This window comes from Citrus clementina, unplaced genomic scaffold (assembly GCF_000493195.1).
Source record: "Citrus clementina cultivar Clemenules unplaced genomic scaffold, Citrus_clementina_v1.0 scaffold_5, whole genome shotgun sequence".
NCBI lineage: Eukaryota > Viridiplantae > Streptophyta > Magnoliopsida > Sapindales > Rutaceae > Citrus > Citrus x clementina.
In genome coordinates this window covers 15,579,378-15,601,705 of record NW_006262201.1, presented here as the reverse complement: position 1 = coordinate 15,601,705, position 22,328 = coordinate 15,579,378, and the positions used below count along the sequence as shown (strand labels likewise).

Sequence of the window (22,328 nt, the reverse complement as noted above, 5' to 3'; positions counted from 1 at the left end):
TTCTTATCTAATAGCTGAGAGTCTCATCCATGGGTTTGGCAACATCTAACCACTCAGCAAGAGCATACTGTGTATAATATTGGATAAAACATTTTAGGGGACATATTATTTATCTAAATTTCACATTAATATTTGTCGGTATAGTTTATGTCTCGTTTGGTCGTAACAAGAGTTATAACTTTAGGCAATGGCTGTGCAGTTGTTCACAAGGGTTCTAAAAATGATAACAAACTATTTTTAATATATGAAAATACTTCGAGAATGGTTATAAATATATTGGATAAATTAAAATTTAGATATTTTTATTATTTATTAAATATTTTTTCAGGCAGTGAGATGGCTACTGACTGGCATCCTCTCACTTTAGTTTTCTCATTCCGCTTCTGAACTTTCAATTTACCCTTTCCACAAATACGCTTATACGCATTATTATTATTATTGCTACTCGAAAGCAGGGAAGGCAGGAACATCCCACGGACAATGGGCGGGAATAACGCCATCACCGTTTGAAAAATGCGAAAAAAAGACACAGCTCAATGGTTGACACTTGGCATTCACATGTGGCAAAGGTATCTGGACTTGCTTTCCAATCATTTAAGAATGTTTGCCCTATTAAATTATATAACATAATAATTGTTTCAATTATTATATGAAAATTTTAATAAATCTGACATCTTAGATTGGAATATAAATGGGTCCCTCTATCTTACATGCATGTAAGATACACTCCTCTCACATGAATAGTGTGTGGGTCCCATACATACACTATTCATGTGAGGGGAATGTATCTTACATGCATGTAAGATAGAGATTGCCTAAATATAAACATGCATGCATATACATATACATACATACATATATATATACATACATACACACACATATATATAGAAATATTACAGCTTGAAATTTTAAAATACGAGAAAGTCTAGAAAAAATTTTAAATCGTATGATTTTAAAAATTAAAAAATATAAGCTTTTAAAATCGTACGGTTTTAAAATTTTTCTGACTTTTTTCGCTCTTTAAAATCTTAGATAAAAAAACTACTGTATGTGTGTGTGTGTGTATATATATTTATCTAATGAGAGATTTCTCACTTGAACACTAAAAAATATATAAATTTTAATATATTAAAAATTATTTTTTATTTATCAATATATTAAAATATGTATTTTTTTTGTTTGTTGATAATATTCTCATTTTATTAAAATAAAAATATCTTCACTAAAAAATTATTATTACATGAAAGAAATTTTTAGGTAGAAATGTCTTCAACTATGTTATTAAATTATAAAACTTTATAACAAATTAAATACGGATTTTATTAAGTCATATAATCTAATAGTAAATTGACCACCAACTTTATTCAATTATGACTTAATAGTATTTCTGTATAAAAAAAATAAAGACAGATGTGAGAGATGAGGTATATAATGGGTATTAAATTAATAAGGAAAGTAAAAGAAAATCATTATTTGTAAAAATCTAAAAATATCCTCTGAGACTGACAGGAGAGAGACATTCTTCCTAAAATCTCTCTCTGTCTATCCCTGCAAAAGGTGTTGTGCATTGAATTTCATTTTAATTTAATTGAATTTAGTCTCCTATATATATAAATAAATATACGTGCGGTTGCTTCTGGAGATATTGTAGAATATTTGTTTCGTAATTTTATTTTTTAATAATATCATTCATAATCATCCACGTAGTGATAATAATGTTATGTGGTCCTGTGTCTCTGTCTTCGTATTGTATGGCGTGAAATTTGGGGGATTGAGTTGGTGGTAGAGCTACATAGAGCGCCAGTTAGATGTTGACAAATTTATTTTGTATCTGAAGCAAGCAATCGGATTACTTGGGATTCAATCGAAAGCAGAGATTGATTGAATTGAGTGAGTGTGTGTGTGTGTGATCATCAATATTCGTCTAGATTTAGATTAAATTATAATTTAGAAAATTAGAAATTAGATGGACCGTCGTAGTTGGCTTTGGCGAAGAAAGTCCGGTGGCGGTGCCGCTGGCGGCGAAACTGAGAGTTCCGGCTCCGTTTCTTCCCTTTCTGAACGGTTCTCCGATGATCAGGTCAGCATTTCTCTTTTCCGTGATACTCAATCAAAATTTTGTTATTTTTTATGCAATACTGATACCACCGTATTGACCAGTAAAGTAATGTGATGCTTGCTCTCAGTGTTTAAAGAGTCAATTCTATTCCATTGCATGAATTTGAACGTAGATCCTCAGAAGTTGGTTGTTTGCTGAGAAAATCTCGTGGTTCCTTTGTGGTTACAGACTCATAGTTCGCAGTCATCAGAGGCCACGTCTAAAGCGCCACCTCTCGATGAAGTAGTCAATGACAGTGTGAAGACTCTAACAGAGAAACTGTCCGCTGCTCTTCTCAACGTCAGTGCCAAGGAAGACTTGGTAAAGCAGCATGCTAAAGTTGCCGAAGAAGCTGTATCAGGTTTTCTCACTTTTTTATTTTGTACTTTCCTTCGTAATTCAATGGGAAAATGATATGCTACTACTAGTTGAAGATGCTTAACTGGTGTAACCCCCGGTTCTTAAGGGACCTTAAGGTAATTAGCTTAATAAAAGGAGCATGTATGTAGATGGCATTACGATGGTCGAATTTGTTAATGGTTCATGATTTTCCTTTTTGAAATGAGATCATTAGCTCCGCTTATGACTTGTTTCTGAGGGCAGGCAATGAATTTATCCAAGACCACAAAATTATTTGGAGAATAAACTTTTTTTTTTTTTTAATTTCTGGTGTTAGTCAATGGATTATTTCTTTTCCTGCAATTGTCAACATAGTAGTTCTTTTGTTCTGCAAAGGAGAGAACGAAAAAAAAAAAAGTCAATTTGTTCTCCTCTTGAGTCTTTTGAAATCTAAGTGGTTTCCTTGGTATAAAATTTGATAGGCATGTGTTTGCTTGCTGATGGATGGTTAAAAATTTTAAATTTAATTTCAGTTGCATACTGCTCTTAGCTACTTGTAAGTGATTTTAGTCATTGAAATCCTGTTTTCCTTTACTTCAATGGATATAGTCAGCTGCTGCTCTGAGGGTTGTTTTTTATGGCTGTGATTCTATATGCTGTTCTCACATCTTTGTCTTCATTTTCGGAGATGAGGACATCTCCATGCTTGCTTTCATAAGTGGGTAATCAGCTTCTTATTTTATTTGCCATTTCAAATGCTAGGCTGGGAGAAGGCTGAAAATGAATTGTCAACATTAAAGCAACAACTTAAGGCTGCTTCTCAGAAGAATTCAGCACTTGAAAATCGAGTTAGTCATCTTGATGGGGCACTCAAGGAATGTGTAAGGCAACTAAGGCAAGCTAGGGAAGAGCAAGAGCAGAGGATCCAGGAAACTGTTTCTAAGCAAAATTTAGAATGGGAATCAAAAAAGTCTGAGCTTGAGAGTAAGCTTGTTGATCTCCAAAAAAAACTGCAAACTGCCAAAAGTGAAGCCGCTGCCTCAGCTGATCGGGATCTCCGCTCAAAACTTGAGGCTGCTGAGAAACAGAATTCGGCCCTTAAGCTTGAGCTTCTTTCTCGAGTTAAGGAGCTAGAACTAAGGATCGTTGAGAGGGACCTAAGCACGAAAGCGGCTGAAACAGCCAGCAAGCAACACTTAGAGAGTATTAAGAAATTAGCTAAGGTTGAGGCTGAATGCCTGAGGCTTAAAGCTGTGGTTCGCAAAGCATCCCCTAATACTGAAAACAAGTCTTTCACTCCTTCATCCATTTATGTTGGGTCTTTCACAGATAGTCAGTCAGATAATGGAAAGAGACCACTTGGAAATGAAACGGATAACTGCAAGATTAGTGACTCGGAAGTGAATGAATGTGAGCCAAACAGTTCAACCTCATGGGCTTCTGCTTTAGCCATAGATGTGAAGGCTGTTGGAAGAAACGTCATGGTCCCTTCTGTAGATATTAATCTCATGGATGATTTTCTTGAAATGGAAAGGCTCGCAGCACTGCCAGATACTGAAAGTAGAAGCTTTTGTGTGGAGGTGGGACCAGCATCTGACCAACCAAATGCTGATGAAACCTCAATAAAAGCTGAACTTGAAGTCTTGATTCACAGGACTGCTGAACTGGAGGAAGAGTTAGAAAATATGAGAGAAGAAAAATCAGAACTAGAGATGGATTTGAAAGAATCCCAAAGGCGGCTGGAAACTTCACAAAATCAGCTAAAGGAAGCTGAGTTGAAGCTAGAAGAGCTGGAAACTCAATTAGCTTTTGCAAACAAATCCAAACAAGCTGTTGAAGTCAAAATGAAGGCTGCAATCGCAGCAAGAGGAGTAGCAGAGTCAAAACTGAGTGTTGTTGAAGCAGAGATGAAAACTCAGCTAGCTCTTGCAAACAAATCGAAGCAAGCTGCGGAGGAAGAAGTGAAATCTGCAAAATCAAAAAAGGAAGCGGCGGAGTCACGACTCAGAGCTGTTGAAGCTGAGATGGAAACTTTGCGCTCAAAAGTTATTTCCTTGGAGGATGAGGTTGAAAAGGAGCGTGCACTATCAGAAGAAAACATTGCTAATTTTCAGAAATCAAAAGATGAGCTTTCAAAAGTGAAACAGGAAATCGAGCTTCAGCATGAGGTCAAGCTCCAGTATTTAGCTGGCTCTAACCAGGAGTTGAAGATCAATCAGGTCAGTGGCTTGTCATTTATGTTAACCTGAATCATATAAGTTCATTCCATTGCTCAAATCATTATGTAGGAAGAAAACCAAGGTTTATTTTAATGTAATTGCTGGCCAACTGGTTGCTGGTTCTTGCTATATTTTACACTGAAGTAGAGTAATGTTTTGCATTTAGGAAACAACAGAGATTTCTTGCCTTAGTGGATTGAGATGTCCCTAAAACAGCCTATTGTGAGGTATCACTTAAAAAGTAACTATCAGGATTCTTAGGGCTAATAGTTTGCCATTAGTCCCTAGGAAATTAGCAGGTAGTTAAAGAATATATTTCAAACAAGCTGTCAGGGACGTAGCCTATTTATTCAGGGAGGCAACTTTGATAAAACTAATATAGTTGTTACTCATGTATTGATATCATATGGTTGGAACTATGTTTAAATGGATCACTCAAGACTATCCAGTGCTTTCCTCTCCCAATTGAGCATTCCTGACACACCATCCTCATTATACTAAATAACTTTGGTCTTTTAACACACACACACGCGCACAATAACTTTGGTCTTTGTTCAATTAAAAAACATGAAGAAATAGTAAATAGAAGTCTTGAAAATGAAATTCTGTTTCTTGAATCTTCAGAAAGTAGATTTCATAAATTTTAATGTGTGGTAGTAACTAAATATAAAGGATGATGTGATCTAAAGTGTTAAATTATTACGGACTCGGAGTATGTAGCTCCTTGATATGAGATGTAATTATTTAAGATTCTGGAGCCAATGACTCTTAGTTTAAGTAAGGCTGAGGGTCTAGAAGCTTGAAGATTGTCCAAAAGCTATTCTTTTCTATGTTGTTCAAGGAGAGACTGTTTGCACTAGTGTGTCCTTTTATATGCACATATAAGTCAATAATGGGTGTGTATAGATGTATTACACATGCATATGTGTATTGACGTGTACATGTACACATGCATATGCACCTCACCATCTCTGATCAACAACAATACACATTCACACACAATTAGTGTATAACATTGTGAAGATTATTGTGTTGATTCGTATAAGGATTGTTCTATATAATCCATAATACATCAATGTAATGGTGCGTGAATGGATACACATAATATATCCATTTTGTATTGTATATTGGCCCTTCTTTAATAATATTTTACATTTCTCCTTTCACACTTTTGGATGGAACCAGTGGGAATATTTTCGGATGCCAATGACGTTTTGTCACATTATTCACATCTTAAGAGAGGAACGAGGTTAAATGAGAGAATATGTAGCGAGCAACCTAGTCGTATTCAAACCAAACATTCTATTACCAGCAAGCGAAACAAAATTGGGAAACACCCCCCACTTTGTCTAGCATTTTCGCACTTGGTGAATTTGATTGCGCTGCCAGTCTCTGGTGGCCCTCACCCTTTTAGTTGAAACTGGGTAAAACGGAGTCTGGTAGTTTGAAGTCGCAACTCTTGGAATTTAAGGAGAAAGTAAACAAAGAGCAGAGAAATTTTGTAGAGAGAAAAACAATAGCGCTGAATCATTTACTTGGGTAATCTTTGATGTTGTCCTTTTTATTGTGTCCTAGCTTCTTATAAACATTAGATGTTACCTTTTCCTTCTTGTGTTTTGTGATAGGTAAGAATTGATCACTGATGGGGTTAACTGAATTGGGCTCTGGATAATAGGCCTACCCCAAATGGAAATGGGACTCAAAAAAATAAGAATTAAACTAGAGTGTCAATCTAGCGACTTTTTTATTGTCTTCACTTTTAAAAGATGATGACCTGAGCTACTTTTCTTATCAGGACATGTAAATATATAGGCAGTAAATAATGTTTTTAATTTCAAATCTGAAACAACAATTGGAGTAGTCGCATAACAATTCCCCTAATTTGGAATGTATATTTTTGATAATGAGTGACAAATGCAAAGAGCTGCCTGCTGTTTTTCCTTTTTTCTTTTTTTTTCCCTTTCTTTATTTGTGGTATAGCTGAATTACTACTTTATCATAAATGCACTCATCACAAATTTTCCTTTGGAAGCAAGAAAATTGATTCTGCAATCTGCATATGAAGATTATTCCCAAGGAAATTATTGACATAGAAAAAAAAAAAGTAGTTGGAAAAATTACAGGCAGTAAATAATGTTTGTTTCAAAAGTAGTTGGAAATTTTCTACTGTATGGTATTTTGCATTTGCAGGAGGAGGAGCTAGCAGTGGCTGCCAGTAAATTTGCAGAGTGCCAGAAGACTATTGCTTCACTTGGCCGGCAGTTAAGATCTCTTGTTACACTGGATGATTTCCTGATTGATTCAGAGAAGCCATTGGAGCATACAGGTGAAGGGAAAAATGGTGGGGAATCATGGAATTTGCAAGCTACTGAATTTACATTCGTGGCATAAAGATCTTGGATACTTAAAAATGTTTGCCATTGACCTATATAAGTCCTTAAGAGGGCATCGGCCTCGCGTCAGCATTACCTTTAAAAGAAGTTGAAATGGGTTTTGAGGTTTTTTTCCCCTCAGAAAAGGATGATTCATCGCGGAAATCAATGATCATATTGAAACAAAGTACTTAAATATAGGTTTTATTTATAATTGTCAAGCAAGGGAATTTCTGGCATTGCCAAAACTGATCGGCGAATCAGCATTTTGTATTCCATTACCACCATACTGTAAATAATGACTGCTGAGGAGCGAGGACACACCTGCATATATTGCAAAAAGAGGATGTACAGTTCCGTTTTTGCATGAAATACAATACACGTTATGTATACAGGGAATCCCACGAGAATTATATATATGGATTTATTTTTAAGTTACATTTATTGTAATTTATAACTAGATATTTCAGTACAAATGTGAGTAACAAAACAATGGGATTAAGTGGACTAATGAACAAATTTTACTTAACTGTAAGTTACATTAAATATAACTTGGTGAGACCCATCTATATATGTATATATACAAAAATGGTTCATCTCTTTTACGACTAGAGTTGGGAATGAGGCGATGTACTTATTATAGCCTAGTACAATAGTAATATTATCACTCTAACTATTGTAGGAGATATAAGAATTGATACATGGAGTCATTTTTTGTTTGATTGATAATCTTATGAAGCAAAAAATATTTTAGCCATTTGCATTAAGCTCAAATTTCCTTTTTACATGCCTATGCCCGCAAAAGCACACATTAAAAGAAGAGGTAAAAATTTATTGCCAGCATACTCGATGAAATAGGTGCTTTTCTCACATATTATGGATCCCATGCCCCCCTCTTCCATAAAAAAAAAATTCATAATTCTAATTACAGAGAATTTCTATAGAATATTAAAAGGTATTGCGTCAGTTATAAAATAAGTAAATGATGTTATGACTTATGTGTATTTATATTAAAAAACTATCATATATGTTGACGCAGATTTCTAGTCAACTTAGAAAATTAATTTAAGCGGGGGCGATCTAACGAAAAGACAGAGAATTAACGTGGTTCGGCCTTTGACCTACGTCCACGGGCAAAAAAAGGCAAATATTTTATTAAGATTGCACTTGCAACTTGACTCCCTCTCTCTTTGCTATCTTTTTTTTTTTTCGATCCTCTACACTCTGAGAGACCTCTGCTTTTATAATTTTCTATAGATAAAGTCTTTTTCTAATTTGAACTCTATTTAACTTTCCTCTATCCTCTATAATTTTAATTACAAAGTATCTCTACCTTTTCATAAGTTGTATACAAGTCAAACTCTAATTAATTTGCTTATGCGCCAAGCAATGCCCTTCTATTGTCCTTCAACGATAGCTCATTTACTTGGACTTGACTTTTCTTATGCGATCCATGATCTAAAACTGGGTCAAGGGCTATCTGGAACCATGACTTCTGCCATCCTCCACTTCTGCTCCATGTTCCTGGGCAAACATGATTCCTACTAGCAAGCATGGCTTCTGGGGCTCATCCCTGGTGGTAGAACCTCTGCTCCCCATTCTTGGGGAGCATATTTTCTGGGGTCAATTCCTGGAGGTAGAACCTCTGCTCCCCATTATTGGGAGAGCACACTTTCTAGGGTTCATTCCTGAAGGTAGAACCTCTGCTCCCCATTCTTAGGGGAATACATTTTCTGGGACTTATTCCTGGAGGTAGAATCTCTGCTTTCTATTCTTGGGGGAGCATATTTTTTGGGGCCCATTCCTAGAGGTAGAACCTCTGCTCCCCATTCTTAGGGAGCACACTTTTTTGTGCCCATTCCTGGAGGTAGAACCTCTGCTCCCCATTCTCGGGAAGCACACTTTCTAGGGCCTATTCCTGGAGGTAGAACCTCTGCTCCCCATTCTTGGGGGAGCATATTTTCTAGGGTCCCAATGCTGGGGGTAGAATCTCTGCTCTCCATTCTTGAGGGAGCACACTTTCTGGGGCCCATTCCTGGAGGTAGAACCTCTGCTCCCCATTCTTGTTGGAGCACACTTTCTGCGGCCCATTCTTAGAGGTAGAAACTATTCTCTCCATTCTTGGGGGAGCACACTTTCTGGGACCCATTCTTGGAGGTAGAATCTCTGCTCTCCATTCTTGGGGGAACATACTTCTTGGGGCCCATTCTTGGAGGTAGAACTTCTGCTCACCATTCTTAGGGAGCACACTTTCTAGGGCCCGTTCCTGGAGGTAGAACCGCTGCTCTCCATTCTTGGGGGAGTATAATTTCTGGGGCCCATTCTTGGAGGTAGAACTTTTGCTCACCATTCTTAGGGAGCACACTTTCTGGGGCTCGTTCCTGGAGGTAGAACCGCTGCTCTCCATTCCTGTGGGAGCATATTTTCTGGGGCCCCAATCCTGGGAGTGGAACCTGGGGGTAGAATCTCTGCTCTCTATTCTTGGGGGAGCACACTTTCTGGGGCTCATTCTTAGAGATAGAATCTCTGCTCTCATTATTAGGAGAACACACTTTCTGGGGTCCATTCCTGAAGGTAAAACCTCTGCCCTCATTCTTGGGGGAACATATTTTCTGGGGCCCCAATCCTGAGGATGGAACACTGGGGGTAGAATTTCTACTCCCTATTCTTGGGAGAGCATACTTATTGGGGGTAATACCTCGCGCTTTATTGACTACTTTATATTTTATACAATAATATAAGTGATGGATATACTAAATTAAATTACACATGTGACACATTTATTTATTAATTGTATTATGCCTTATGTTGTCTACAATTCTCCCCAATTGCCTTAAGAATCCCGTTTAATTGCGCCATGTAATAATAATACTAATAATACAAATGCAAAGGAAAGCAAAACAAGAGGAGTGGATCCCACGAAGGCATGAGGTAGTTATTGGTTATTATTCGCAGGATAGATAATTATTATCCATTTTATCATGAATGTTTTTCTAATTCAAATAAAAACCAAACCACAACCAGAGGCGAGGTGGTGGGAAAAGAGGGATTTGATTCTTTCATTCCCACGCCCGAGACCGAGAGGAGGCCTCAAGCGTTATCCGCCAAAAAAAGAGGCTAAATAAACCCTAACCCCTCCAGGCCTCTAGAGAAAACCAAATCATCAAAATCATTTTTCTTCTTCTAGGTTTTCTTTCTTTTGTTGAAATAATTAAAAAAAAAAGAGAAAATGAGTAGTCAAGGGGGTAGTCGAAGGAGCCAGAAGAGAGCGCCATCCACGTCCAAAAGGACGTCGTCGTCCGAAAATGGAGGAAATCTGTCGAAGCCTCCTTCTCCACAGGGCGAATCGTCGTCGTCTGTTGGCGGGGCCGGCGGGGAGAGGACGGTGAAGAAGTTGAGGCTGTCGAAAGCTCTCACAATTCCGGAGGGAACAATTGTGTCGGATGCTTGCAGGAGAATGGCATCTCGTCGTGTGGATGCGGTTTTGTTGACTGATGCTAATGCTTTGCTCTCTGGTATTGTCACGGACAAGGATATTACCACCAGGGTTATAGCCGAAGGTTTGAGACCTGATCAGACAGTCGTTTCTAAGATCATGACCCGCAATCCTATCTTTGTCACTTCTGATTCTTTGGCCATTGAAGCGCTTCAGAAGATGGTACAAGGTTAGCTACAGCTGGAATTGATAGCTTTTTCACCTTTAGTTATTTTTATTTTGATTGGACAAGTTGCTACTGTGGCTGTATTTTATATTGTAGGGGATTTGAGTGCTCATTGTTGTCGTTTTGGTGGTTATTAGTGCTTATAGGAGTTTTCGTTGATAAATTGTTAAGAGCTTGAAGTTGAGTGATTTGTTTTTTATTCACATTTTATTATGCTAGTTTCTAACGTTTTCTAATAGTTAATTCTCTTTTCAATTAAATTGAGTAAAATGATTCAAAATATTGCTTGATTATGATGTGACATATCACGAGATTGTCTTGCAAACATCATGCTGCAATGTGGCAAATGCACTAATTCCAAATCATCTAGGTGGCATTTCAATTGATTCCTTCTGTCGACAGGAAAGTTCAGGCATCTCCCTGTTGTAGAGAATGGTGAAGTTATTGCCATTTTGGATATCACAAAGTGCCTTTATGATGCCATATCAAGAATGGAGAAGGCTGCTGAACAGGGGAGTGCTATTGCTGCGGCAGTTGAAGGGGTGGAACGCCAGTGGGGAAGCAATTTTTCGGGTTAGTTATTATGTTTTACTTTGGGGTAACATCATTTGCTGCTTGTATAGTTGTTGATTGAAGAATGCTTTTATTAAAAATATTCATAGATGTTTCTTAATTATTATTTAATGAGTATGCTCTATGTTGTCAAGTTTATTCCTTTTTGACCATGAATATGTGTCTGAAATCGTAGTCTTCTAGTCTTCCTTGAATGGGAAGGTTGTGTACAAAAAATTGGTATTTATCAAAATGTTAAGTAATTGTCAAGGACATTAAAGTCTCATAGTTCATATGAAATGGCACAGACTAGCCAATTTACGTACCTTTGGATGGTGGGCTGCGCTTTCTATATTAGGAACTTTTGTGGTTTAACGCAATTTGAGTTCCAGTGACTGGAAATTGCTTTAATTGGTTTGGAAATTTTAGACATGGCTATGGATAGCAAAAGGGGTAAAATTTGTGAAAGTAAGGCTCCGTTTGGTATAGCTTTTCAAATGGAACTTATTTAAGTAGAGTTTTGACAAGTAGAGTTTTCACAAAAAAAAGGCAAAATAACTTATTTAATCTTTAAAAGCTTTACTCAAAAAAAAAAAAAAAAAACCAGCAACAAAAATTTTTATGGAATTAAATAAGCACTTATAACCATTAGATAAGCTATACCAAATAGGCACTAAGACTTTTTATGGTTCATAGAGTTGTTTATGAGCTTTGGTTATTAAATGACTAAAGGACATTGTAATTATATAAAGAGCGGGTCAGGCACATAGAGCAAATTACAGAAAGAAATTCTCCGGAGGAAGAGCGTACTTCTATTCCATGGAGAATGGATGTTGCATTGGATGCCTTGAAGTTTCTTGTTGTAGTTTTGGGAGATGATCTGGGTTTTTGAGATCCCATTGTTGAAAAAGTGGAGAAAAGATGAAGATTTGTGGAGCGCGTTCTTCCTTGGGCAGAATTAATTTTTATCGTAAATATTATACAGTTTATTGATGTCTTACATGATTAAAAATTGAGTGATTTCTTGTGGGAGGAAGAGAAGATAGTAAGACAAAATTACTTTTGGTAAAATGGGACATGGTTTCTCAGTATTGTGAAAGAGGAGGAGGTTCAATGTTTCTGAAATTTGTTTCAAAGAAACAATTTTAATTGAAAAGTGGAGAAACCATCGACAGAAGAAGGCATCATTCTCAGTTATAGTATCAAAATGCTTGTTCTTCCTTCTTTTCTTTGCACTGGTATTTCTATTTTATATTAAGATGGTTTTGTATTTTAAGCAACACTGTCTTTAGAAATATCGAAGAAGAGTAGTTGGATATCCTTTTAATTAGAAATCAATTTTCAAATTATGATTTCAAAATATGACATACTAGCAAAAACTATTAATAAGTACAGCTCCTTTAGAGAAGTATCTGCTCTGGTTAGTTAATTATTTATTTATTTTTTCATCAGCATTCTATCAAGTGTTTTATTTGAATATATGTTGTGGTGTCTCTTATTATGCTTCTTGCGGTATGAATTTAATATTTTTTCCCCTCTTTCTCTATTTCAGCTCCATATGCATTCATTGAAACATTGAGGGAGCGGATGTTCAAGCCGTCCTTGTCAACTATTATCACTGAAAATGCCAAGTAATCTCTGGCTCAGTTGTCTGTTGGCCTCTTCTTTTTGAAGAAACAAAGTTTCTATTTAGATGTCTGGCTGGTTTTTTTCTTACATTTTTTTTCACTCTTTTTGGGTTCCTATTTTCTCAGGGTTGCCATTGTATCTCCATCAGACCCTGTAGCTGTTGCTGCAAAAAAGATGCGGGAATTTAGAAGTAATTCAGCTCTCATTGTGACAGGAAGCAAAATTCAGGGAATACTAACGTATTGTTCTTGTCTTCACAGGCTTTTTATAAGTAAATATTTTGAATATTTTTCTAAATTAATGTCTTTAAAGTGACATTTACCGTTTCTTTTGGTATATAGTATTTGATTACTGTTGTTTTTTACTTTTGTGCTGCAGTTCAAAAGATGTCCTTATGCGAGTTGTGGCACAAAATCTTTCTCCTGAGTTGACTCTGGTGGAAAAGGTTCATTATGAGAATTTAATGTTTAAGTTTGTTCCTCTTTTATTCTATGTGAAATAAAATTCTCTTCTACTTCTCTACATGGTCATTAGTCTGGTTTTTTAGAACACCATGTCAATGTTTAGTTTATTTTCTCATTGAATATTATGTTGTACTTGGTTTTTTGTATTATATTCTTGTGGACGAGATGTATGTGCAACTTAGACATACTTTGGTTCTTCTCTTTTAAGCATTCAATGTTGGATCAATTGGTTCATGACTGTTCTTGTTTAAAAAAGCCTTTGCTCTTTATAGTTAGAATTTTACACTACCTTTCCTTGTGAATGGCCAACTAAAACCCTGTTCAAGCCATATGGCCCATCTTGTTCGTATCATATGAAATTGAAATGCAAAGGCTTAACTGTTTGGCATTTTCCAACTTATGAGGCTCTTTCTGTTCATAGTAAGAGATTACAATTATGTTGACATGTTCCTGCATTTATAAATGGTTCCAACTGTCGGCATTATATAAGAACTCACTCATCCATTGTTTTAAGTAGATTCGAGCAAAGTAAGTCAACGGTTTAATATATTGCCAACGAGAATGCTGTTTAGAGCCTAAAAAAATGCATTCGAGAGAACTAGAATCGATGACTGGGAATACCATGAAATTCATATGGATGGATTTTGAAGGAGGAACAGGGTTTTTGAATATGAACTCACCATTTATGTTTAAAACTGCAGGGATTGGTAGCTGCTAATGATTTTTCATTGTCATTTGATTTCATTCATTTATGAATAACAAAACTTGCAATGCCCCTGTTACCTTTCCTTCCTATGCATGAGAACTAACCATTTTAGAAAATAGAGCTTGCTCATAAGGTCGAATTTTGAACCTTTCATGATAGGAAATCACATGTGGTGAGAATTTGTTAGGACACACATAATTTCTTAGAAATGGTAAGCTCAAATGTGTTGTTTGTTATGCTTAATCACCATGATCTGCTCTGATTTGAATGTAAATTACTGATTCTCGTGTTTTTTTTTCAATTACCTGAGTTTTATTGATCTGTATCTGAATCCTTCATCCCTAGATCACATTATCTTTTTAATCTTTCCCTATCTCTCTATGCCTTAAATGAATTGGCTAATCCATGTGGTTTATGTTGCTCTTTTCTTCCCTTTATTAAACCTGTTGCTTTTATTAAAAAATCTTAAAACTACTAATGAGTCTTACAAAGCCAAAAGTTTATCTTAAAATACCACTTACGAATCTACTTTTCGATGTCATCAAAATGCATGATTCTTTACAAAAATGCCCAGTCAGTTTGATTTCTTTTCTCTCCTGTGGTGGTGGTGATCTTTGGCCTATAATGGATACTCTCTCCTCCCTCTATATACCCAAATCTGTTAGTAGTGTGGCTGAGTCTCCAGAAAACCTTAATTTTGGTGCTCGTTATGATTGCTCTTGTGTTTCTGCTCGATGATTCAGGTAATGACGTCGAGCCCTGAATGTGCAACAATGGAAACAACAATCCTTGATGCATTGCATATAATGCATGATGGGAAGTTTTTACATCTTCCAGTGATAGACAAAGGTGAGCAATGCTTTCTGAAATATGGTCCAGAATAGCCTTTTGTTATTATTACTATTGTTTTGATTCCTGACATCAATTTGTCAGATGGAGGAGTTGCTGCTTGTTTAGATGTTCTTCAGATAACTCATGCTGCCATCTCTATGGTAAAGTCATTTAATTTCTGTTGCAATGGTTTTGCAGTCACCATTTGTGTTGTCTTGAAATGGAACAAGATATGTTTAAGTTAAATCTCACTTAATGATGAAGCTACTGAAGTTAAAAGGAATATATCTATTGCCAATTTAGTAAAGCATTAATAACAATATGAACAAATTTATAATATTATAACAAGATAGAAAGGTGTCTGCATTTCATATATATCATACATATTTTTGGAACAAAATTATCTTGGCATAATAAAAGTCCATCTCCCTTCACTTTCTCTCCCAATATTTCAACCACCTTTTTAACTGTCATCCTCACCAATTATACATTTATGACCAAACATAGATCATATTAGTATCTTCGGTGCGCAATTCACTATTCTTAGCACATTATGGGATATAATATCAAAATAAATTAAGAGATGATTGAGTAAATTCACTTAATAATGTCAAATCTTGTCATCTCTGACTTTCTTTCTTTTACTGTATGTAAAACTGCTCTATTCAAAATATGTATTGATAGTGTTTGACAAATTTCAAAGATCAGCTATGGTTCCAAACATACAATCACATCATGGAAACCCTACTTGAAGCCAATCCTAAATCATAGGGACCTATTAGAAATCAGCAACTTGAAAAATTTCTGTATTCTCATCAATGGAATTTAAAATCCTCTTGGTCTGATGAATCAAGTTTTCATTGTTGTGTTGCAGCTCTTTTTGAGCAAAAACTTTGGTGTTGATTAGGTGATTTAGGAGCTTAAACTAGTTGAATGATTATTTCATGTAATTATTTGAAGTTACCAATAAAATTTAGGTTGAATGATGGCCTCCGTGTTGGATCAACTTGTTGAATGCAGTGTTGGACTAACAACCAAAAGGGAGCCGCGGCTTCCTATATTTTCACTTTGCATTTTTTTTTTGGTAGTAATTGTTTTATTTTTATACATGTTTAAGTGCTATGAGTGGCATTATTGTAATGAGAGAGATCTAACTTGTTGTTTCTACCACCTTGCTAAAGCCTTATTTGGTATTGTGCTGTAGCTTTTAAGCTATAGTTGCTATAGAAAAAAGTTTATGTAGTAAAATACAATTTTTAAATAATGATTTTAACAAAATTAGTAAAGATATAATTGATTTTTCATAATACAAGTAAAATCAAATCAACTTAGCTTTCGGGCTATAGCAGCTAGTGTCTACCAAACACTTTAGTGCTAGAGCTTTTAATAATTTTAACAAAATTAGTAAAGATATAATTGATTTTTCATCATACAAGTGTAAAATCAAATCAACTTAGCTTTCAGGCTACAACAGTTAGTGTTTACCAAACACTTTAGTGCTATAGCTTTTAAGTTAGAGCTGTCCAACATCAATCACAAGCAGGACCTATGAAGGTACATTGTAGGTTAGCATGAAAGAAGGTGAAGACTTTTTCCAAAGAATTCTTCTATTTCATTTATGAGGTTGTTGGTGTGACCATTTTTGCTGTGAGAATGGTCTGTCCCACTTAGATGACTATTCTAATGCTTCATAAGTGTGACAGCTACTCCTTTCTTTTCTTATGTTTGTGTTTTTTGACCATAGTGAAACTTGTGTCTTATATGTGGTAACTTGTTTATTCCTTTTCTGTTTTTGACCTCTCAACTTAATCCCATAGTAGATATTTGCTTTCTTTGTTTTTCTAGTGGGCATTTTAAACATTGGAATAGAATGAAACTTGGTATTTCAATGAAGCATTGGTATAAAGTAATTATTCAGTCATTAAAAAAAAAAGTGAATTTCTGCTGTTGGTGGCTGCCTTGGTCGGAATGGTTGAAGTGGTGCAACAGTGTCATATTTGTTTCTGTTCATTACTTGGTGAAATTGATTACAAAGATATCTCAATGTTTCACTGACCAACTGAAAGTGAAGTTGGGAATCTTGGTTTTACTTGAAGATATAGGTTCATGGGTAAGCTTTTTCAATTTGGAGTACATTAATCATGATCATAGCCACGGATTCAACACCTTTTGTCATAATCTATTTGTGTATAATTGTATAATGGGTTTAGGACATTTGTAAACTTCAAGGCATCTAGTGAACGAACTTAAATGTTTCTATAAAAATAAAGAACTTTATACAGAAAGGGAGATACTGTGAAAGGGTAGAAGAGAAGAAATGGGGGAAATTCAAAGAAAATCTATAACGGGAAGGAAATAATCAAAATTTAATTCATTCACTGGCTTCTTATATATGTTTTTTTTTTTGGGGGGGGGGGGGTGAGAACTTACCTATTATGAAACGAGAATTATTTTTTATAAGTTAAAAAATCCTAGAAAGAAATATTATTATAATTAAAGCTTTGGCCTTTAAGAAAATGATTTGTTTTAATAGTAAACCAAAAACTAATGTTTTAGCAATACAATATCCCATAAAGATAGCTTATTACAATAATATGTCTCAAGACATCCTAACAAATACCGAGTCTTTTGCCTCAAGTTTAGTATGCACATGGGTCTGTAGGATGTCCTGCATCATTTCCATTCTTTTGACACAGACTATGCCCGTGCATTTTCATCTATTCGTGGACGATTTTGGGAAATCTGAAAGTATTTTCATGCTAGGGATATCATCAAGCAAATACATGTAAAAAATATCAAACTAGAAAATACTTATGGGAAAACCTCACCTAGAATTGATAGCAAGCCAAGTTTATAATGCAAGTATAATCATTTTGTTTTAATAGCTTTCATCTTATGTTACAGCAAGTGGTTTGTAGTTTCGAGCAAGTTGTTTTGATCTTTGTTAGGTTGAAAGTGGTTCTGGAGCTGTTAATGATATGGCAAACACAATGATGCAAAAGTTCTGGGATTCAGCTCTTGCGTTAGAGCCACCAGAAGATTATGACACTCACAGGTATAACTGTTGCTGCTTTTATTACTGTATTGTATGCTGTCCTGGTTAATTCCATCCCTAATTCTATTAGGATGTGAATTTCAGTGAAATGTCTGGACTGATGACTTCCGAGGGAACAGAACAAGGGAAGTTTACATATCCGTCTCTTGGTCTTGGAAACTCATTTGCCTTCAAATTTGAGGATCGTAAGGGTCGAGTACATCGATTCAATTGTGGTGGGTTGTGAGAACCTGGGTCCTGAACCTTTACCTTCATATCTTCCTATACTAACTATTGATATCATATATGTTCTGGAAGACTACAAGTAGTTTCTTAAATATCACCTTACTAATCGTTTGAAATATCGGTTATCATACTAAACAATTGCATTCATTGCGTTCTGGCATTATATTACACCAAATATAATATTTTTAATATTTTTTTTCCCATATACTTGATTGTTAAGTGTAGGAGTTTGTACTTCAAAGGTTTGAACCTTGTGTGAGGACAACATGATCCATGTTAATTGGCCGCAACACAAGATAAGGATGCCCTAGCCGCATTATGCCCTCAAATTAAAACATCTTTTGGACTCTCAGGATTGTCATACCAATATTTATCCTGCACTGTGTGACTTAAATGTTATTATTATTATTATTTTTTCTGTTTAGCAAGTTTGAAAAGTTAAAATTTCCTTTGAAAAAATATTATTGTTTTTCTTCATTTAAAGCAGTAGAGACTAAAATTTTAAATTTGTTAACAAATACCATGGAAAATTTGTGGTATAATGTTCCTTAAGTTTCTAAATTGAGATCATAGGGAAACTTGTTTTGGCAATATTGCTTAGGAAATTTCCCTGTATTTTAAATTTGATATATCTGTTGATATGGGTATCTCAATTTGTTCATATAGATGTAAGAAAAACAGAATGGATGCCTCTCCCTGAGTTATAAGTTATCTCTCATCTTTCTTCTCCAGGTACTGAGAATGTAGACGAGCTGCTATCTACCGTCATGCAAAGGATTGGTGCTGGCAATGATGGAGACCGCCCTCAGCTTCTGGTTGGTCTTTAGTATTGTTTAAGTCAGATGTGCTTTCCTTGTTGATGTAACAGTAATTGGTTGGAGTTCTTTTATTATCTATTTATTTTCTTTAAATATCTTTTATTTCCTTTAGTATGAAGATGACGAGGGTGATAAAGTACTCCTTGCAACTGACGCGGATCTTGTTGGTGCAATCAGTCATGCCAGATCGGTGGGACTGAAGGTAATTAATTACCCTTGTTTTTTATACTCTTTGAGTTTTATTCTCTCTTTTTGGGCTCTTTCTCTTTCAAGACTTCTGATCTTAGTGAGTTTTCATGAAGTCCGTTATTTTGACAAAATATAGGGGTATTGGTTGAAGCTTAGCTTTTCTCGGTTAGTTAAAATATGTCAAGCTCTATCATGTTCCGCACCTTAAGGCTTGATCTCTAGGTAACTAAAATTAAAATAGAAATTGAGTTGTTGACATGAAAGAAGAGATTATATGTAGCTTGGTACTACTGATTCTTTGAAACCAAAGATCCCACCATCAGTAATAATTTACTTAAAGATAATTGACCTAAGATAAATGTGTGTGATAAGGGAACTGTTGAGAAAAATTGACTGAGTTTCTCTTACTCCTGAATCATCACATGTGAAGTTATATGTAAAAAAATCTCCTGAAACAGAATAATTATGTTAAAATTTTGAAAGGCACTATCAAATCAAACAAACTATGCTCCTAAAGACTGGCTAATTGATCATGAAATAGGATTTTCCAATATTCTGATTTCTCTGGGGAGTATATTTTTTCCTTTCCACTGTTAGTAATGCCTTAAAAAGAATGACTTTTAAGCCTTTGGTCGTAATATTTGCAAGTTGGCTGTCTTTTCAAAGAAATAGTACAAGTCAATCCACTCTCCAGCTTCTCTTTGATTAAGTGGTCCATTCCTAATAAGTTGGTAATATCTTCTTTAGTTGTAATATCTACAAGTTTGCCATCTGTTCAAATATAAAGAGTACAAGTCAATCCACTCTCAAGCTTCTCTTTGATCAGGTGGCTATCCACTTCAACATGCTTTGTTGGATCATATTGGACAGGTTAAGATATTGCTGATTTATTGCCACAATAGATTTCATGGTTCCTTCCCACATTATTCCCAAGTCATCAAGAATTATTCTTATCCTAGGAATAGCAATGAGGTGGGGTGGGGTGGGGCCGTGGGGGTGAGGAGGCCTACTCCATTGCCCACCTCATTAAAAATTTCACCTCGATTCCCCACCCCATGCCCCAATAAATTTAGTGGGGTGGGGATGGGATGGGGAATCCTCATGTGGGGAAATCATTTCCCCATCCTCACCCCATTTACTTATTTTATAATAAGTATGAATAAATGGTTTCTCTAAATTAAAAAATAGAGACTTAAATAAAATCATTACTATATTATAAAGTATTTAAATTATTTTTAAAAAAATCTCTAAAAGGTTGAAATAATATCAAAATTAAAAAATGTTTGAAGAGAATAGCACCTTGAGAGAGAAAAGAAAACATAGCAATGTTTTAGGGTTGAATAAGAATTATAATGTAGGGTTTTCTTTAGGTATAACTTATTTATATTAGGTAAAAATAAAAAGAAAATTTGTTAACCAACATTGAAATTGATAAAACAAAAATTAGAAAAAAAAATTCATATGTATTGGGATTGGGGTGGTGTTGGGGTTGGGGTGGGGAGAACCAAACCCTACTCCCACCCCATTTCCTATTATATATGAATATTTTTTAATTTTTGTTTTATCAATTTCATTGTTGTTTAACAACTTTTCTTCCAAACCCACCCCATTAAGAAACGGAGATCATTTTTCCCTCATTACCCACCCTATTCTCTAAAAAATATTCAGAATTCACCCCATTTGGGGTGGGGCCCATGGGACTCCAAATCCATGGAGGATTTTGACATCCTTATTTTAACCATCCTTGTGCCATGGTTGAACGAGTAATATTTTAACTAAAAGCACATATTAATAAGAGCACATAATGCTCTGGTTTTTCATATTAATAGTTGGATGGCAGCCCTAGTCCCTTCCAAGTTTATACGGTTGCTAAATTCACGCCCCTTTTACAGAATGTGACAAACAGGAAACAGAATTTTGCTCTTTATCCGCATTTATTTGGAAAGTGAAAAAACAAAAAGTTTTGCTGTTGTACTAAAATGCAAATTTTATATCAAACAACTGTGTTTGATAATTTCTCAAACAAATGAGACTTTTTTATAAAAGGGGTGTTGAGTGATGATCCTACAAACTCTATCAGTCATCTGAAATAAGTTGAAAGCATTATATAACAGTTCCATTGATTATTCTCTTTTAGAATTTATCTCGTAAATTTCATATTTGGCTATCTTTTAGATTTCCAACTATCACAGAAAGCACATGTATGGGATATTATGATTTATAAGAGCTGAATCTGGGTTGAACTCATTATTGAGATTTAATACTAGATTATCCTATGTGGCTGATATTCGAAAGCATTATATAACAGTTCCATTGATTATTCTCTTTTAAAATTTATCTCGTAAATTTCATATTTGGCTATCTTTTAGATTTCCAACTATCACAGAAAGCACATGTATGGGATATGATTTATAAGAGCTGAATCTGGGTTGAACTCATTATTGAGATTTAATGCTAGATTATCCTATGTGGCTGATATTATATGTTATTCTTTCTGTTTCTCATGTTTTAGGTTTTAAGGCTGCACCTGGACAATTCTGAATCAAGCCAGCAAAACAAATCCAAGTCGAGTTTGAGTACAGCCACTGTCCAGCGAACAGGATGGTCATCTTTCCACACTGGTATCTTGGTAGGTGCAGTTGCTCTGACAAGTATCGGGCTGTTGGTCTACATGAAGCGCTCTAGGGTATGAGGTCATGCTGCTTTTCTAAAAGGAAAGATATTTAGGTCATCAAGTTGACTTATCAAGGTCTCCACTTCCATTTGGAGATTTTTGCTGGGCCGAGCTTTTGGAAAGCTGAAGCTGAAAAACTAATTCATTTCAAATGACCATAGAGACCTGAAGTGGTATATACAAATGATAAATGAGTACAATTACGGTAGCAGAATGAATGTCATGTCTTAGCTGAAAAGGGATTAACATATATTGTATCTGTGTTTCAGATGTACTGTAACTGAATTCTCATTTAAGAGAACTTTGATGAGACAAAAAGCCGAAGCTATTCAATCTTGGAGTAGACTGGATATCTTCTGATTTATATGATGTCCTTCATCTGTTCTTCATCATCATTAATAATAATAATAATTTTTCCTTCTTAAAATCAGTAGTTTTATCTTAATCTGTTCCTTTTTTTTTTAAAATTAAAGACTTATTTTTTTCTACTTT

General features: G+C 35.2%; 2 protein-coding genes across 2 annotated transcripts; both read left to right on the top strand.

Annotated features, from left to right (window-relative positions):
• Nucleotides 1–1,477: 1,477 nt before the first annotated feature.
• LOC18040382 (filament-like plant protein 3) lies at nt 1,478–7,448 on the top strand. The gene is made up of 4 exons (XM_006432010.2): nt 1,478–2,083; nt 2,291–2,462; nt 3,203–4,659; nt 6,850–7,448. Exons 1-4 carry the CDS (start codon nt 1,970–1,972, stop codon nt 7,048–7,050), a joined length of 1,944 nt encoding a protein of 647 aa, XP_006432073.1. The 5' UTR covers nt 1,478–1,969; the 3' UTR covers nt 7,051–7,448.
• Nucleotides 7,449–10,001: 2,553 nt separating this feature from the next.
• LOC18040678 (CBS domain-containing protein CBSCBSPB3) lies at nt 10,002–22,263 on the top strand. The gene is made up of 12 exons (XM_006432009.2): nt 10,002–10,696; nt 11,096–11,266; nt 12,798–12,876; nt 13,000–13,113; nt 13,253–13,319; nt 14,788–14,893; nt 14,978–15,036; nt 17,824–17,930; nt 18,015–18,145; nt 18,888–18,970; nt 19,086–19,175; nt 21,675–22,263. The coding sequence occupies exons 1-12, from the start codon at nt 10,261–10,263 to the stop codon at nt 21,852–21,854; spliced, it is 1,623 nt and encodes a 540-aa protein (XP_006432072.1). The 5' UTR covers nt 10,002–10,260; the 3' UTR covers nt 21,855–22,263.
• Nucleotides 22,264–22,328: the final 65 nt, after the last annotated feature.

What these genes read in the sequence shown, in the direction of transcription:
- LOC18040382 (XM_006432010.2), top strand. Translation starts at nt 1,970, where the DNA reads ATGGACCGTCGTAGTTGGCTTTGGCGAAGAAAGTCCGGTGGCGGTGCC. An exon ending in TGCCGAAGAAGCTGTATCAG is followed by an intron (nt 2,463 to 3,202) that starts GTTTTCTCACTT and finishes TTCAAATGCTAG; the next exon opens with GCTGGGAGAAGGCTGAAAAT. An exon ending in AGGAGTTGAAGATCAATCAG is followed by an intron (nt 4,660 to 6,849) that starts GTCAGTGGCTTG and finishes TTGCATTTGCAG; the next exon opens with GAGGAGGAGCTAGCAGTGGC.
- LOC18040678 (XM_006432009.2), top strand. Translation starts at nt 10,261, where the DNA reads ATGAGTAGTCAAGGGGGTAGTCGAAGGAGCCAGAAGAGAGCGCCATCC. An exon ending in AAAATTCAGGGAATACTAAC is followed by an intron (nt 13,114 to 13,252) that starts GTATTGTTCTTG and finishes TTTGTGCTGCAG; the next exon opens with TTCAAAAGATGTCCTTATGC. An exon ending in GAAGATTATGACACTCACAG is followed by an intron (nt 17,931 to 18,014) that starts GTATAACTGTTG and finishes TGTGAATTTCAG; the next exon opens with TGAAATGTCTGGACTGATGA.